The sequence below is a fragment of the Desmodus rotundus genome, unplaced genomic scaffold (assembly GCF_022682495.2).
Source record: "Desmodus rotundus isolate HL8 unplaced genomic scaffold, HLdesRot8A.1 manual_scaffold_186, whole genome shotgun sequence".
Taxonomy (NCBI): domain Eukaryota; kingdom Metazoa; phylum Chordata; class Mammalia; order Chiroptera; family Phyllostomidae; genus Desmodus; species Desmodus rotundus.
The window spans coordinates 87,919-106,026 of NW_026527243.1; the positions used below are offsets into that span (position 1 = coordinate 87,919).

At 46.4% G+C, this 18,108-nt stretch overlaps 1 protein-coding gene across 9 annotated transcripts in view; it reads right to left on the reverse strand.

Annotated features, from left to right (window-relative positions):
- PCNT (pericentrin) overlaps nucleotides 1–18,108 on the reverse strand; it is a 112,723-nt gene that overhangs the window by 73,930 nt on the left and 20,685 nt on the right. For all 9 annotated transcript variants that reach the window (XR_008426059.2, XM_045196772.3, XM_045196771.3 and 6 more), the window contains exons 7-14: nucleotides 17,765–17,939; nucleotides 17,060–17,196; nucleotides 15,495–15,606; nucleotides 13,259–13,502; nucleotides 12,408–12,495; nucleotides 8,560–8,689; nucleotides 7,452–7,669; nucleotides 926–1,386 (exon numbers count right to left, since the gene is read on the reverse strand). Coding sequence is in view for 8 of the 9 variants with exons in the window: in XM_045196772.3 (XP_045052707.2) it covers nucleotides 926–1,386; nucleotides 7,452–7,669; nucleotides 8,560–8,689; nucleotides 12,408–12,495; nucleotides 13,259–13,502; nucleotides 15,495–15,606; nucleotides 17,060–17,196; nucleotides 17,765–17,939 (1,565 nt within the window). In the remaining variant the exon portion in view is untranslated. The remainder of the gene's footprint in view (nucleotides 1–925; nucleotides 1,387–7,451; nucleotides 7,670–8,559; nucleotides 8,690–12,407; nucleotides 12,496–13,258; nucleotides 13,503–15,494; nucleotides 15,607–17,059; nucleotides 17,197–17,764; nucleotides 17,940–18,108) is intronic.

An 18,108-nucleotide genomic window follows, 5' to 3' on the forward strand; every position in this document is an offset into this window, starting at 1 on the left:
AGGGACGTGAATTAAAAGAGCCATGGGAGGCACTGGCTGGTAAAAGCAGAGGCAAGAAGACGCCTTCTCATTAAACTGCCCAGAATCCCACCAGGAATGGGGAGGAGCCTGGAACCTCTACCCGTGCTGATTACAGAAGTGACGCGGTTTGGTGAGTTCACAGAAACAACAAAAGCTGTGACTGGTTTTACATTGCTGTCTACCAGATTCTGTAAAGGTGTTTCCACGGATTAACCCCATTTAACCTTTACCACGCAGGGAGAGCACTCAGGTTTCATGCCCAGGTAGTGCATCGGGATCGAACTGAAGTCCAGAGCAGAAGCTCTTGCACCTCCCTCGTGAGGCTGGCGAGGAGCTGACACACGAGAAGCAGAACCAAGAGCATGTCCACCAAACCCAACACTCACAGAAACCCCAGCCATGACAGGCCAGGTTTGCAGAAACAGTGGGCACCAACAGAGAAGAATCAAATCACATTTTAAATTTATTTAAAACCTCTAGATATATATATTTTAGTAAAAATGTTTACTTTCAAAAATATGTTTAAAAAACACAGAAAGCTCATGTGGATAAACTGCATGTCCTTATAATAAATGAGGTCTAGAGTTATGCAACTGAAATTTTAAAACATGCAAACAAAGAACAAAATGACATGAAAGATGCATGCGCACTAGCACCCATTAAACTCTACCAGAAAGATTTGGATGTCGCTTCTGCCAGCACGTCTTGTTTCAGAGCGACGTGTCCCGTCCTCATTTTAGAGTAAAAAACAAGTGTCCAAGATTCAGGATGTCACTGAGAGCCCACAGCATGTCTTCTCAGGAGATCTGCCTCCCACCCTCTGCCAGGTGTCCGGGGTCAGACCTCACGTGGGGACCTGGCAGACAGCTCCATTCTAACAAACTGATTAAAAAATGTCACCCACCTGTTCTGGGCCTGCATCAGCTGAGGGGCACAGTCCTCCTCCAAACGAAGTGCAGCATGCTCGCAGTCCTGGTCCCTGGGAGCCAGACCACTGCTTGGCTCCTGGGCGCAGTGCAGAGACTCGTCCCCAGTGAGGCCCAGTTCCAGCTGCTGCAGGCGGCCCTGCTGCTCCATCAGGGACCCCTCCAGATCCAAGATCTGGGCCGCCTGCTTATCCTGCAGTTGCTTCATTTCGATTTCTCGGAGCTCAAACTTGTTTATTATTGACTGTTTTTCCAATTCAGCCTGTTCTCTCAGGTCAAGGAGCATGAGGGTTAACTTTTCTTCAGCTTCTCTCTTTAGGGCTTCACTTGTACCTTTCCACTCTGCTTCTCTTTCTTTAAGTTCTTGTTTCATTAGCTGAATCTGATCCTTAGCTTTCCTCAGTTCTTCCTGGTGATCTTCAACTAAATTATGTTTCACCTGTAGATAACAATTGTATTTAAGAGGGAAGAAATTAAAGGAAAAGGTTATTGGCAGCAAAAAACCAAATCCATCTCTGAAAACAAAGAAGCTTCCATGACATATAGGCATTATGCTGAGCACAGCAACAAGACTGCTTCTTGTGTTGATGGGAACAGAAGGAACCTGAAATGAACAAACTTAAAACTATTTGTTTAAGTAAAAGGTGTCCACATCCTGGCACATGGAACCAACTTCTCTTTATGTCTGGAGTAATTGAACTGAACACAAAGACGGGCTGGAGGCCTTCTCTGTTGCACCAAGACCAGCCACAGGGGAAAATCTGACATGTCATGGGTCTTCTGTCTAGGAAGAGGCCAATGGCTCCAACAGAGCAAGTAGATAAAAAGTCGGAGGGAGATGAGAGCAGCAGACAGTGTCCTGGGGGCAAGTATCTGGAATCGCACAGTTTATATTCCAAGATATACAGGAACCTGAGCAAGGGGTTGGTGAGCTAAAACTACTATTTTTAAAGGTATCTTGTCAAATAGAGAATGAGTCAGAAAGCTGAAGGTAGGCAAATATCCTGGCTTTCAAAAAAAGGGGAAAGAAAATAGGTCAACAAACTACTGAACATAACCAAAAACTAAACAAAACCTAAACAGGTATTTAAGACTGACCTCAACTCCCTCTTAAAGGTTATTAAAAAATAAAGTTCAGGGCCCTGTCCCTGGTGATGGCTCAGAAGTTCTAATCAGACCAACCTTCCCAGAGATAACACCTCTAAACTCTGGATAAAATACAAAAAACTACTCAAAGGCCTAGAGAGTATCCAAAAGAAATGGCACTAAGTGACTGACCATCTGTGCTGTGCTCACAGGAATCCCACCATCTGACTTGTCTGAGCAGAGGGACTGGAAAGTGAGAGAGGAAAGTGCATTAGGACAGACCCAGAGAAGAAGAGCTGCAAAATCCAGAGAAAACCAAACCCTAAGCAGGCTCGTGCCTGACCAACGTGTGTGTGGGCAGACTCCCAGGGCAGGCCGGCGAAGACTGAGAGAACTGAACAGCACACTTCAGTCTGCACAGACAAGATGGAGTGTGAAGTCTGACTCTAGCCAGGTTCACTGCCTACTGAAACTTAAATCATTACTCTTCAGAGGAACGTAATAGAACCCAGAGTCTCCACAATGTCCAAGATCCGATCCAAAAATAGTTAATATACAAAATAAAGAGGAAATATGACCCATGCTAAGGAGAAAATACAATCAATGGAGAACAACCCCAAGATAACACAAATATTGAAATTAGCAAAAAGGTTTTAAAACAGCTATCATGACTGCATTTATAAACATAAAGGAAAATATGCTCACAATGAATAAAAGAACAGAAAATTGTGGCAAAGAAAACAAACTATTAAAAACAACAAAATGAAAAGTCTAGAATTGAAAAACACACTATCTAAAATTTTATTCAACAGATGGACTTAAAAGCAGATTAGAGATGACAAGAGTCACTAACTTGAAGATGAAAAGAATTTAACCAACAGGAAAGGGAAAAGATTAGAAAAAATGACATGAACAGAACCTCACCAAAAGATACAGCATTCATGTTAATGGAGTTCTAAAAGGAAAGAAAATAAGGGAGCAGAGATAAAAAACTAAAGAAAACACTTGATGACAATTTCCCAAATTTGGGGAAAGACATAAATGTACAGAATTTCCCATTATTAAAATTAAAAGACCATCATTTCAATAATATCATCATTAAATAAGAAAATACGAGGTCAATCTACTATAAGGGTTTTTTTTTTTTTAAGATTTTATTTATTTTTTAGAGAGGGGAATGGAGGGAGAAAGACAGAAAAACACTGACGTGTAAGAGAAACACTGATTGGTTCACACCCCAATGGGGGACTGGTCTGCAACCCAGGCATGTGCACTGACTGGGTGGTATAACTTTTTTTTAAGGTAACTAATTTTCTTTTTAGGATCCCTGTTTCCTTTTCTCAAATATTCCCAGTTAATTTTATGTACTAATTTTCAGACTGTCATCAGAGAAAAAATGTCAAAGAAAATCAAGCCTAGTCTAATCATTCGTACTAGAATGACCGAGAAGGAAACAAAGAGAAAAATCTTTGAAGGAGTCAAAAATAAAATGACATGTGACATTCAGGGAAGTGCTGATTAGAACAACGACTGACTTCTCATCAGACACAAGGTCACAAGGAACAACATCCTCAAGTCCTCAACATCCTCAACAAAAACCAGTCAACTCAGACTTCTGTATGCATCATCTTTAAGAATGAAGATGAAATTAAGACTTTTCAGGTAAGAAAAAACAAGTGAAGACCTGCACAACAAGAAAGGCTAATGGCAATTCTTCAGGCTGAAAGGATCTACCAGCTGCAAACTCCGATCTCCAGGGAGAAATGAAGAGCACTGTGAATGGTAAATGGAAGACTATTTATCCTTAATTTCTTTCAAGTATGTATGACTCTTCAAAGCGAAACATACTGCAGAATTTACAATACTGGTAGGTTTAATACACATGGAAATTAGAGTATAAATGACACAGGGGAGATAGTAAACACACCTACACAATTATAACTGCTTATGCTGTATGTGAAATGGTGTAATGTGAACTCTGAGAAGCCTGAAAAGTTACAAACGTCTATTCTAACCCTTACCGGAGGTGTCCAACCTGCAGCCTGTGGGCTGCATGCAGCCCAGGATGGCTGTGAATGCAGTCCGACACAAGACCACACATTTTCTTAAAACATTATGAAATTTTGGGGGGATTACTTGTGGCAATGTATTTACTGTGTGGCCCAAGACAACTCTTCCTCCAGTGTGGCACAGAGACACCAAAAGGTAGGACACCCCTGCCTATCAGGTGATTTCTCAAAAGAAACCTTATAGGCAAGAAGGGGCTGGAAAGAAGTATTCAAAGTCATGAAAGGCAAGGACCTACATCCAAGATTACTCTATTCAGCAAAGCTTTCATTTAGAATGGAAGGGAAGATAAAGTGCTTCCCAGATAAGGTCAAGTTAAAGGAGTTCATCATCACCAAGCCCTTATTATATGAAATGTTAAAGGGACTTATCTAAGAAAAAGATCAAAAATATGAACAGTAAAATGACAACAAGCTCACAACTATCAACAACTGAGCCTAAAAAAAATAAAAACAAAAACAAACTAAGCAAACAAGTGGAAGAGGAACAGTCACAGAAATGGAGAGCACAGGGAGGGTTATCAGTGGAGGGAGGGAAGAGAATGAGGGAAAAGGTACAGGGAATAAGAAGCATAATTGGTAGGTACAAAATAGACAGGGAGAGGTTAAGAATAGTGTGGGAAATGGAGAAGCCAAAGAACTTGTATGTACAACCCATGGACATGAACTAAGGCAGGGGAATGCTGGAGGGAGGCGGGGTACAGGGCAAAGGGGAATAAGGGGAGAAAAAAAATTGGACAACTGTAACAGCATAATCAATAAACTACATTAAAAGAAAAAAAAAGTAATGCAAGGGACACAACTCAGACATCAACAAATACATTAAAATTAACTCTAAAAAGTATTCAAAAAATCCAAAAGGCAGAGGAAGAAAACAGACACAGGAAAATCAGACAGACCCTGTAGAAACTCAACAAAATGGCAGACCTCAGTCCACCCATATCAGTAACATGAAAAAGTAACAGACTACGCACTCCGATTAAAAGGTAGGGTTCATCAGAATGGATTTTTAAAAATACCCAACTGCATGCTGTCCATATGTGTAATACAGTGAGCAATAAATATGTGGCTTTATCCCCTACTGCTGACACAGATGCTAAAACCCTTGGCATCTGTGCAGAGTGCTAAGAGGATCTTGCACACCAATGAGAAGAATGGTGGCTGGGAGCCCTACATAGCTTTGGGATGGGGGATGGTCTCCAGAAAGACATTGCTGTGACTGGAGAACTGGACCTTCTAGCCCCACTCTGACCTACAGGGAGAGGAAACGCCTGGAGATTGATTTCAATTACCCAAGGCCAGCAATGTAACCAATCATGCCTGTGTAATAGAACCTCCACAACATCCCTCAATCAAAGAGGTCAGGAAGAGCCTCTGGGCTAGTGACCACATAGGTGCTGGCACAAAAGCTGCACGCTACCCCCATTTTGCCCTGTGCCTCATCTCCTTCTGGTTGTTCTTGTTTGAATCTTTTGTAATAAACTGGTGACAATAAGTAACTGTTTCCCTGAGTTCTGGGAGCTGCTCTAGAAATTACTAAACCTGAAGGGGAGTGGAGACGATGAGAACGTTCTGACTTTGTAGCCAAGTCAGACAGAAGCGTGTGTACTTGGGGACCCAACACTTGTGACTAGCTTCTGGAGGAAGGGTTGTCTTGTGGGACTCAGCTCTTAACCTGTGGGGTTGGATACTTAGTTCGGGTAGTTTTTTTCAATAGATTACAAGTAAAATGGAGCCCTGGCTGGTACAGCTCAGTGGATTGAGTGCTGGCCTATGAACCAGGGGGTCACCAGTTTGATTCCCAGTCAGGGCACATGCCTGGGCTGCAGGCCAGGTCCCCAGTGTGGGGCACACGAGAGGCAACCACACATTGATCTCTCTCCCTCTCTTTCTCCCTCCCTTCCCCTTTCTCTAAAAATAAATAAATATATTTTTTTAATTAAAAAAAAAAAGAAAATGAAAAAAAAAGGTACACAGCATGCAAACAAAATGCAGAAGAAGGTTGGAGTGACAATATTATTAAAAGATGAAGTAGGTTTTGACCAGGAGAGAAAGTGGATATTCCATTAATGACAAAGGGTACATTTTTTAGGAAGCCACCATATGTGTGTGTAATAACAGAGCTTCAAAACACTTAAAAGCAAAACTGGACAGAATTAAAGGGAGAAACAGATAATTCCATACCACCTCTCTCAATAATTGACACAACAGTCCAGGAAATAAATACATACACACATATTTACCTGGGTATAGGTAAATATACACACATACACACACCTGTAATATGTTTATATTTACCTATAAACACACATGTAAAAATCAAAAGACACGCGGAAAGCCTGTCCCTCAGGGTAGAGTGCCTGAGGAGCCACGTCTGACGGCCTCGGCCCACAGGCAGCTGGCTCAGCTCCCACAGAGCTCTATCCTTGCCTCTGTTTTGCTCCACATCCTCACCAATGCCTTAATTTAGAGAGTTGCATGTCATCGAACTTGCAGGTACTAATAGCTTCCTATGAACACTCTGTTTTGTTGGAGAATGAAAACCCAAAGGAGCCTTCACAGAGAAGAACCTGGGCTGAGAGCAGAAGGCCAGAATGACACAGGAAATGTGGTGGAGTCAAAACATGTGGGAAAACCTTGAAAGTTTCGGCCCTGACCAGCGTGGCTCAGTTGGTTGGGCATCATCCTGCAAAGCCAAAGGTCACTGGTTTGATTCCTGGTCAAGGGCACATGCCTGGGTTGTGGGTTCCATCCCAGTAGGGGTGGGTGTGAGAGGCAACTGTTTGATGTTTCTCTCCCTCTTTCTCCCTCCTTTACTCTCTCTCTAAAAATAAATAAATAAATAAATACTTTAAAAAAAGTTCCAGTCACCTTAATTCTATTATTCCTACACAGCGATAAAACTGTGCTGCTGTATAAAGAGGCCCGTCAGTAATTCAGTGGGTCTCCATTTTTGTGTTTGTCAGCGTGCACAGCAGCATAGCAGCAAGCCTGTCACTCAGGGTCCCATGAGCGCTGCGAAGCTGCATGGCCCACTGGAGGAAAAGCCTGGGGATCAGGACAAGGTCTGAAGGTAGCCATGGCTCCAACCCCTTCCTGTGTCCTCTGGAGACACCCAGCCACTCCCCCAGCCCCTGGAGACAGGTGGAAGGAGCAACAGGAAGCAAAGCTCTGGCCTCACCTGGGAAGCAGGCTCATTCCAACTGAGGGAGACACTGACCGAACCCACTCTGGGCCATGCACGTGTGCCACCTGACATCCTACCCACCCTCTTGGCCCAGGCCACCTACTCCCACCACAAGGTCACAAGGGGAGTGGCAGCGGTGCCTCGCCACAAGGACTCACGACTCACTTTCTCCAAGCCCTCTTTCAGGCGGATTTCCTGCTGCAGCTTCTCGTGTAAATTCTGGTTTGCTATTTTTAAAAGATTGATTTCTTCCTGGAGCTCCATCTCAAACAGTGAGAGTTTAACCTTATGCTCAGTTTCCAAACCGAAGACTGTCGTGGCCACTTCGGTCTCTAACTCCACGGCCAGGTCCTGTGCATCCCGAAGGTGCACGCGAGTGAGCTCTGTGAGGGAGGACACGGGAAGTACAGTCAGGCATGGCCCACAAGGACACCCACACACAAGGACCGGACACTTTCATTCAGATGCCTCTGACCACAGACATTCAGATTTGGAAAACCCACGTGTGCACCAGGGTCGGAGTGGGCACGACTGGCAGCCCAGCAGTCAATGCACAGAACCACACTCAGTGCCGTCCCTACACAAACCCTGTCCCAGTCGCCCACTCTGCTCCTTCAGTTCGGGTAGCAGGTGACTCTAATCAGTTGCACCCGTCAAGCCCAGGGACTGTAATGTGCTGCACAATGGCCATGAAAGCACCGCTTATGCAGGAAGAACTGTGAGGAGTAAACACCAAGTGCAGCGTGACCTCAGCTGTCAGGGTTGTGCCCCCTCTAGCTGAGGGAACTGGGCCAAGACAAACACTTGTGCCAGAGCGCCCAGCATGGAACCTGACTCCCGCCATACCCTCGTGTGGGAATCTGCCTTACCTCCTCAGCAACACGTGGAATACAATGGCACCCACACCCAGGGCTGTCCCACCCTCTTCTGGACTCTGTCTGGCTTTATGTCCACTCTCCTCTGCAGCAAGGCCACCACCTGTCCCCATCTGCAGCACCTGGATGACCACAGCTCCTTCATCTGCCACCACCTGGCCATCCCAGCCTCCCATTACCCCTCATGCTACTGCACAGTCAGGCTCTCTCCTGATACTGCAGGGCCCTGCTCCACCCCTCGAGTCCAGGACCCCTGTGTGGGGACAACCCGAGCCAACCCCCAGCACCAGCACTGCATAGAAGAGGGACAGCACACCCAGATGACTCAGGCAGAGTCGATCACAGTGGAGGCTCCCAACCTTCCACAAATTACACTTGGGCCACTGAGGTGTACCCACCTGGGCCGGGCTCTTCCGAGAGCCCCACGTGCTGTGCCACCACTTGGGTCCCTGCAAGGTCTGCCTCCTGCTGCGCTGCCACTTGGCACCTGGAGCTTTCTTCTAACTGTGTGTGCAAACACAGGTCCTCCTTTGGAGAAGTCACACAGAGGAAATGTTTCATTGAGCCTCTGCCTCAGGGCCTAGTCACCACCTCCCAGGTATGCCCCATGAGTGATGCAGGCTCACTTCGTCTTCTTATGCTACTTGTCACATCCAGAGGGAATCAGCTGGCTGTGCCCCTAGGAGTGCAGGCTCTGCTAAAGCACGGGGCCCACAGTCGGTGAGTCCTCATGCTACACTGTGCTCACAGGGCCAACACAGAGCCCCAGCCACATGGACATCAGGCAAACCCTGCCCACTGTGCCCCTGCCCTTACTTCCCCTTCCCAGGGTCAGGCCTCCTCCGCCCACTCCCTTCCGTCCTTCACAGGCCCCATGAGCCAGGGCCTCAGTCCAATGGGCACTGCTCTGCTGTGGGCTCCCAGGCTTCTGCACCACTTACTCCTGAGCCTCCTCACTTCCTCCTCCATTCTCCCTGCCTTGCACTTTCCCAACCAGAGTCAACGCTGGGCCTGCTTGAGAGATCCCAGGGGCAGGGTCTCTGGTAGCTGCTGTGAGCAGGCCTGATAATAGGGCCTGGCCGAGTGTCCTTATGGAGGAAAAGAAAGCAGACAGGCAAGCAAGGCGGCAGGCTCAATGCTTTAACACTTCCCGTTCCCCTCACAATGCAACTAGGAAGTTCAATTTCCTCAAAAAATCATAGAAGAGCCCTGGCTGGTGTGCCTCAGTTGGTTGGAGCATCATCCTACAAATGAAAAGGCCGCAGGCACATGCCTAGGTTGCAGGTTTAGTCCCCGATCAGAGCACATACAGGAGGAAACCTATTGATGTTCCTCTCCCTGTTCCTCTCCCTCCTCTCTAAAATCAGTAAGCATGTCCTTGGGTGAGGATAAAAAAAAAATCACAGAGGAGTTACGTCAACCTAAATTTCATGGTTCTTGCCCCCGTGACATCTGAGCACGCAAAAGGACCACATTCCAAATTGGAAGGACAAATTCAACAAGTCAGGCCTGAAAGTGACTCACCATTTGGAAAATAAAAAAGAACTTAGAGCCTACATCTGCTGCCAGACAAGAGCTAAGCTCCAGATGGATGAAAAGTGAAAATGCAGGAAAACACTGCTATGCTGAGAATGGGGACAAAGAGTTGAGGGTGGTGTGAAGGACTCAGAACTCCAAACCCTGGGCCCACTGGCAGCCATGTGAAAGTGGTCATGTCCAGGGACCAGCAGGGTGAGGACATCCAAAGCACAGGGGAAAGGTGCAAAAGACACAACAGCAAAAGTAAGTTGTAAGGTCAGTAAAGAAGTAAAATAAAAAGTTTAACATCATTAATAAACCAGCCTTGCCCACATTTTGATCTCAGACCTCTGCCCTCCAGGACCGTGAGGTGATACACATCTGTTGTTATGGCCGTTAGAGCCGACTGAGACAACCTAAAAAACCAAGAATAGCAGACACAGAGACTAAAGCCAGCGCTCACACGCTGCAGAGCATGTCTGCACTGCACTATTGGGGCTCTGCCACCTGTGAGCACTGCCACCTGACAGCGGCCACCAGACCCAGGGGCTACTGGCACTTCAAGCGGTCACCATCCATACAAGGAAACCTCAGCTCCTCAGTCACAGCCACACTCAGGTGCTCACAGCCAAGTGAGCCTCTCTGTCCCAACTGGCATGTTCCCATCATTGCAGAAAGTCCTATTTGGACAGTGTCAGCCTCACAGGTTAAAATGGCAGAAGCAAATACCATGGAGGTAACTCCAGGAAGAACACAGAAGTGAATAAATGATGCTCAACATACAATTTAAAGCAAAAGACACAACTCAACATTCTGTAATTGTCAGAAGTGTGGGGAGTGCATGGAGACACGGGAAGCTGCACCCTGAGACGGGGGGACGACAGCCTGGCAGTACCAAGGAAAGGACAGCAGTTCTCCGGGTCATCTGGTTCCAATTTATGCCCTTGAATCCAATCACATTTGTTGTAAACAAACACACAAACAGACCACAATGCAATATGAATGGGGACCCAAAAACCCCCAGAATTTATTTATAAAAAATTGTGTATTTATTCGTACGTGTTTAAGCTTTAGTCACCTTCAAATTACTCTCCATTTGATGCAATATACCTATCAAGACTTTTTTCCACAGCTTAAAACAATTTGTGAACTTGTCAGTTTTGATGCTAAAGCTTTTAGTGCTTCTGCTGTTTTTGTTTCACCTCTTCCACATCGGCAAAATGTTTCCCTTTGAGGACGGTTTTCATCCAGGGAAAGTATAGGGGTGAATAGGAAAGTGAGGCACAGGCGTCATGCCGGTTCTGGTTAAAAACTACTGAACCCTCAGCACTGTGTGGGCAGATGCACTCGTAAATCACCCATCATGATGGGCGAACGTGTTAACAGTCTTCAAAAAAAAAATCCACTGTGGCCAAACACAGCCTCTCACAATGCCTGCTGGTTCTGATACAGATGGGTTCCTAGAACACTCACCTAGCAGGGGAAACCTGTACTACCAGGGGCCTGCCCTCTAGAAGATAATTCCAGTTTTGGGGGGGTTCTCCCCCATACAAGGTACCAGAGCAATTCATCCACGAGATACAAAGCAAGCCTTCCTCTACATGACATGTCACAGATGACATTTGTGAAAAGGACAAAAATTCAGATTTTATACCACAAAAAACAGACCACTTCTCAGTTAAAGATTAAAATACAACCCTTTTCAAGGTTAAAAATTGGCTCATACAACTTAACAGCAAAAACAAAAAAACCCCACACAAACAATCCAATTAAAAAATGGGCAGAGGACCTGAATAGATGCTTCTCGAAAGAGGACACACAAATATCTAATAGACACATGAAAAGATGCACAACCTCTTGAATCATCAGAGAAATGCAAATTAAAACAACAGTGAGATATCACCTCACATCTGTCAGAATGTCCATCATTAATAAATCAACAAACGACAAGTCCTGGCAAGGATGTGGAGAAAAGAGAATCCTTGTGCAATGTTGGTGGGAATGAAGATTGGTGAAGTCACTATGAAAAACAGTATAGAGTTTCCTCAAAAAATTCAAAATGAAACTGCCTATGACCCAGAAATTCCACTTCTGGGTATTTATCCAAGAAAATACAAGCACTAATTTGAAAAGATGTACACCTCTAAGTTTATTACAGCATTTTCTTCAATAGCCAAGATACGGAAGCAACCTAAGTTGCCATCAACAGTTGAATGGACAAAGACTGTGTGTGAATGTTTATACTAATCAGCCATAGAAGAGAATCAAATCTTGCCATTTGTGACAGCTTGGATGGACCTGGAGACTATTGTGCTAAGTAAAATTAGTCAGAGAGAGAAAGACAAATAAAATAGGATCTCACTTATATGTGGAATCTGGAAAAGGAATCAACTGAGCCCATGGATACAAAGAACAGATAGGTAGGTGCCAGAGGGAGTGGGTGGGAGAAATAGATGAGGTGGGGCAAAAGGCACTGAATTCCAGGTGTAAGTCAGTCCTGGGATGTAAGGTACAGCATGGAGACTTGTGTGCAAAGTTGCTGAGAGGAAATCTTAAAAGTCCTCACAAGAAAAGAAATACTGTGGCTGCATGGTGATGGATATTAACTAGACTTACTGCAGGGTCGTTCCACAGTACAGACAAATACTAAACCGTTACGCTGTCCACCACGGGTCAATACAATACTACACGTCAACTACACGTCGATAAAACAGAACTGGACCGTCACCTCATCCTGCTCTAGCTGGAAGCTGAGCTGATCAAGGTGGTCTCTTCTTTCGTTTTCAGACGTCTCTTCTAACGCTGCGCTGGATGAACTAAGAGAAAAAACACGTCGTGAAAACCTCACACGTGGCATTTTCACATCTGAACCCTAGGGTACGACCAGCGTTGCGATCTACATGTGTCGAGAACAAGACACCGCGGCCGACTGAACCTTGTCTGTGACAGAGACCACAGTTGCTGTCGTAGCAGTGGAGACTTCGGGCTAACTCGGGCCCCAGCTGCCTGTGCCCACCCCACTTGCCGCACATCACCAGCAGCCTGCTGTGAGATTCAGACTCAGCTCCCAGCTCTAATGCCCTCTTGTTCCAAGTCCAAACAAAAAAATGTGTTTCTAGGAAACCTGGCTATTCGTCTCCACGGGCATGAAATCAAAAGCAAAACTAGATTTCAAGGTTGGTGAACATGCAATACAACCAATATACAGGTGATGTATGATATGTACACCTGAAACTTATATACTTTTATTAACCAATTCCATCCCAATAAATTCAATTAAAAAATTAAAAAATAGCTTAATTGTACAAGGATGGGAGAACAAAAGAAGGTAAAGCTATTGAAATATTAAAACTAGATTGTCAGAGAAATAAATGCTTGTGCCGTTTCCTTGGGAGAGACAATGCCTCTTAGGTGTACGAAGGTCAGGGCTGTAATCAACTTTCATTACACACACATGTTTATTATATTTTGGTTTCTGAGGATAAGCTCAAAAAAACCAAACCAAAAACCTAGATTTCAGTTCAGCTCAAGGTTCCCATATTTCAAATACACATTCAGGACAAAAACTGCTGTACATACCTCATTTCCGCAGACTCCAGGACAGAGTCCTCCCTCACCTCCTGCAGCCGCTGCTGTAAGAGAGTCAGGTCTTCCTGGTAGTTTTTTTCAGCATCCCTCAACTTCTTTTCAAAGTAAAGCCGCAGCTGCTCCAGTTCAGACTCGTGCTCAGTTTTCTCCCGTTGCTGCCGCTGCTCAAAGTCTCGCTGCAGGTGTTCTAATTCTTCCACGTGAGAAGCTCGAGCCAGGAGCTGCTCACGCAAGTCTTTAACAGGATGAAATTACACAATCACCTTAGACAGAAACACTGAGGAAAAATCAGGAAATACTGAAGGTCCTGGAGCATGGTGCAGGAAACCAGATTCTAAAGGCCCCAATCCCAGAACCTGTGACTGTGGCTTATGCCACGTGACACGGGGGGCTCTACAGGGAGATGATCAACCACCTCAGCATCCTCAGGATAGAGGGAGAAGCCAAAGAAACTGAACGTGTGAGAAGCACCCCATGTGCTGCTGGGCTCTGAACACAGTGGGTCCATGCAGAGAAGGAATATGCACAACCTCTGGGAGCTGAGAGCAGTCGGCTGGTAGCCAGCAACGACACAGAACCTGTCCTACAACCACAGGGACTGGATTCTGCCATACCCATGTGAGCCAGGTGGAGGGACAGTCCAACAACTGAATTGCAGCTGTGGGTGACATTGGGCAGAAAGCCAAGCCATGCCACCTGAGACTTCTGACCCAAACCTGTAAGCGACCAAGTATAGATCTTAAGTCACCAAGTCTGTAAATACTTTGTTAACAGCAAGAGTAACAGAGACCAGAAGAGAACACGTCACCATCATTGTTTTGATCAAGAGAAGGCTGCCAGCTGGTCAATAACTAGTCTTCAAATAATGTTTCGAAGCAGAGTTCCCTGTGAGGGTCCTTGCACGCAAGGATGAAGATTTCCAGCAAACGTGCTAGAGCTGGAATATGTGTGTGTGCAAGCATGCATGAAGTCAGGCACAGGAAAGTCCATGAGCGCCATCTGTGGCTTCCATCAGTGACACATGGACCCAAAAGACTGAGTGATGGGCTGACATGGTGAGGGGCAGCAGAGACGCAGCCTTAGTCACCGCCATGCAGCAGACTGCTGTTTCTAGTCCCTTCTGCTGACTCTGGTCTTTGTTCCCAAGAGCACTTATTCAGTAAGGGCAATCACTAGGTTTAAAAGACTGTGTGGAGATCAGCAGCAAAAGAGCACAGGTCTGTGCCTCTCCACTCCTCCCACCCCCCCAGTCTCCTGACTTCCTCCAAGTGAAGGTGCCACCAGGGAACAGAGGCTGCTCTGACATGGTCCCGGGAGGGGACACAGGTGAGCTGCCTTCAATAAAGGTGGCCACAGTTGCGGGGCCTGGAGACTCGGTAGTCACCCACCAACACCAGAGACTGGGGCAACACCAGAGTCTGCCCCAAGTGAACTCATTGGCACCACATGGAAGGCACATCTGCCACCCCAGGTGTCAGCTGAGAACCGAGGTTCTAGAGCACAGAGCTGCAGCTTTTAGGCAGAAGCATGCACATTCAACAGATACTGACATCAGTGCAAGCAGACACAATTCGACAGCTGTTAGCTTGCTTAGCATAAAACCAGGGCTCCCCAACAACAAGCAAACACCACCTGAAACCACGTGCACCCGTCTTCAGAAAGTTCACAAATCACTTTTTGCACTCTCTACACCTGTTACACCTTCATATGGGGTTCCAGTTAAAAACACACAGCTTTGCCCTGGCCAGTGTGACTCAGTTTGTTGGAGCACCATCCCATACACTGAAAGGTTAGAGGCAACCAATCAGTGTTTCTCTTTCACATTGATAATTTTCTGTCTCTCCTCCTCCCCCTCCCTCTCCCCCTTCTTCATCTTCTTTTCTCTCTAAAAGCAATGAAAAAAAGTCCTCGGGTGAGGATTTACATACACACACACACACAGCTTCAGCCCTGGCTGAGTGGGTCAGTTGGTTGGAACGTCATCCCACTCACCAAAAGTTTGCAGTTTGATCCCTGGTCAGGGCACAGACCTCAGTTGCAGTTTGATCCCCGGTAGGGGCGTGTCATGGGAAGCAAACAATCATGTTTCTCATATCAATGTTCTCTCTCTCTCTAAAATCAATGAGCATGTCCTTGGGTGAGGATTAAAACACACACACACACACACACACACACACACAGCGCTTCAGCTTTTGAGTCTCTGAATCCTCAACATGAAGCTCCTCACCATTCAGCTCCTGTCTGTCGGTTTTCATGGACTCAAGCTGGGACCATAGGCGCCTGACTTCCTCTTGCGACTGAGCCTTCAGCTCTTCGTAAGATGCTTGAAGGTTCTCCAACTAGAAAAGGAAAGTGACAGTGAGACATCACCCAAAACCGAGCCCTGCAACTGACAGGCACGAGAAAGCACCTGCAGTAAAAGCTCAAATCCCACACATCCAGCCAAGAGAACACCAGCAAGAAGGGCACCAGAGAAAAACTGCCACTCGTCCTGTTTAAAGGTGTCATTTCCCGACCTCAGTCCTACCAGCGCCTGGTATTTCTTTCATAGATCACCCTGCTCACGCCCTTGGCCTTGTTCCCTGCAGAGACAATGACTTCTCACTGATCAAGGACAAGAACTTTCTCTGTTGTTCTAAGTAGTCAGAGGAGGGCCAACGGCGGTAGGGTGGAGTGGGGCCCATGAGGTGGGTACACTGGCTCTCTCCAACTACCAGCTGGCACCGACCACACAGCTCAGTCTCCCAAGAGGTCCCCCGGTTGTTGACTCTAACAGGTTCTGCCTCATGGCCCTTTCCTTCTCATATGAGATCACAGCCCTCCCTTATCCCAAGAAGTATATTTGGATTTTCTCGGAATTTCTTGGTCAACCTTCCTGGGGAGCAGCTTCTTTCAGGGGTGAACAGAGCTGGCACATGGAGCTCATGCTGCATGCCAGCCACCCTGAGAGAGAGAGAGAGAGAGAGAGAGAGAGAGAGAGAGCACTGACAGTGGAGAGCAACTCCAACCCACCTACCCACATGGGGGCTCGGGGCAGCATGGCCAGTCAGCTGGACAGAAGGCAGCACTGGCCCCGAGGCTGCCAGAGCCTTTTTTCCTCCAGGGCACAAAACAGAAGGTGCCCCTCTATTGTCTCTTTCTCATCAGGGAGGTGAAGTGTGGCAGCCTAGCCCAGGCTCTGCTGGGTTGTCATGGCCTCACTCTGGAGGAGAGGTGGTGGGAGAGGGAGCAAGAGCAGCAGGGGCTGGACACAGGCTCCCCTGGGCTTGGCAACGCCCCTCCTCATCTGTAAACCCATGTGGAGGCCGTGACTGCCTCCATCCCTGGTTTGCTTTCTTTTTCATTTCTTGAACCGACACTTGGGGCCTTGATTGATTTGTGCGTTTGGTGACAGAAGCACTCCAGGTCTCAGCAGATCTGGCCACATGGCCCCATTCTGATACGCAGTGTTTCACTGGAAACGAGTTTTGAACACATAAGCAATAGAAATGTTTCTGTTTAACTCTTCCGAGAATTTTTTTTAATGGAATTATAGTCAGAGCACGAGGCCCTCCACCCCTAATACCTGGAATCTATAAACATCTCAGGGCACTTGTAAAGAACGTGAATTCTCTGCATCTAAGATCGAACATAATTTAAGTCAACCTTTCAGATTCTGTACCCGCACTTCATCCACCAGCTCCAGCAAATCTAACAATCGTCCTAAAGTAACACTTAAATTTAAGCAAATAACAGAATGTGAAATGACCTCAACCTAAAATCTTATAAGTAATTGAGTGAACAGTTGCTCACCTCCAGCTGCCTTTCTCTTTCCTTCTCTCTGACCCTCAGGTCCAGGTCCTCAGCATGCCGGCAGCGCTCGGACTGCAAGTCTTCCTGGAGCCTCGTCACGGTGGCTTCATGCTGAGCCTGCATAGTCTGGAGGGACACTGAAGAGCATGGACCGTGCTCAGTTTACAGCAGCACAGTCTTCTTCCTCGGCAACAAATAACAAGCACAGCTTGGTGGTACTGACGGCACTGAGAGCACCACCTCCCACCTGAGGCCCAGGCTCCTTTCAGGCCCCTTCTCAGCACCCCTGCTGTTCTCAGGAGGGAAGGAGGGGTGTAGGCCAGCCAACCAACAGATGGCTGCTCTGACAGGTAGGTGTTGAGTAACAGGCAACAAGCATAAAAAGTGAACAATCCCAACGTTACTGTTTTGGTGGCAACGTAATAATGGAACATGCAAAAACTCTCTCTGAAACACAAGTTTCAGGAAGGTTTAGGGAACTTGAGAGGCCTGTGGTCAACAAGGGGAGAGCCCTGGGCTGACTGTCCCACGATGGCCCTGAACCTCTGTCACCCAGGGGTGTCAAATGCACTGTTATCTGGCATTTGAACACACAGGCAGTTCATATTCAACCACAAATCTAGCACATACAGGGTGTTGGTATTCCAGAATTACACGGGATAATTTGGTCCCTTTCAGACCTGTTCATCTTAATTAGATACTCACATTCTGCCTGATTTTTGGCTTGAAAAATCTTCTCCAGCTCAGCTTTCTGTTCTGCCAATTCTTTCTTAAACTGGCTTTGCAAACTCTCCAATTCTGACTGATGCTTTGCAGATAACTCTTTGCGTAGGCTTTCTAGGCATAAATCTCTCTCGGTCTCACAGTCTTGCTTCAGGTTCTAATTTAAATAAGGAAAAAAGACAGTATGACCAATAGTTGATTATGTCACGTTCAAAAACTGGGCAGTCACCCACTTCCCAGACCAGACTGCCACCATGGGAAACCAGCTCCAATGTCCAGCTAGTCCCTCCACTATTGCTACGAGGGACAGGACCAAAAGGACAGGA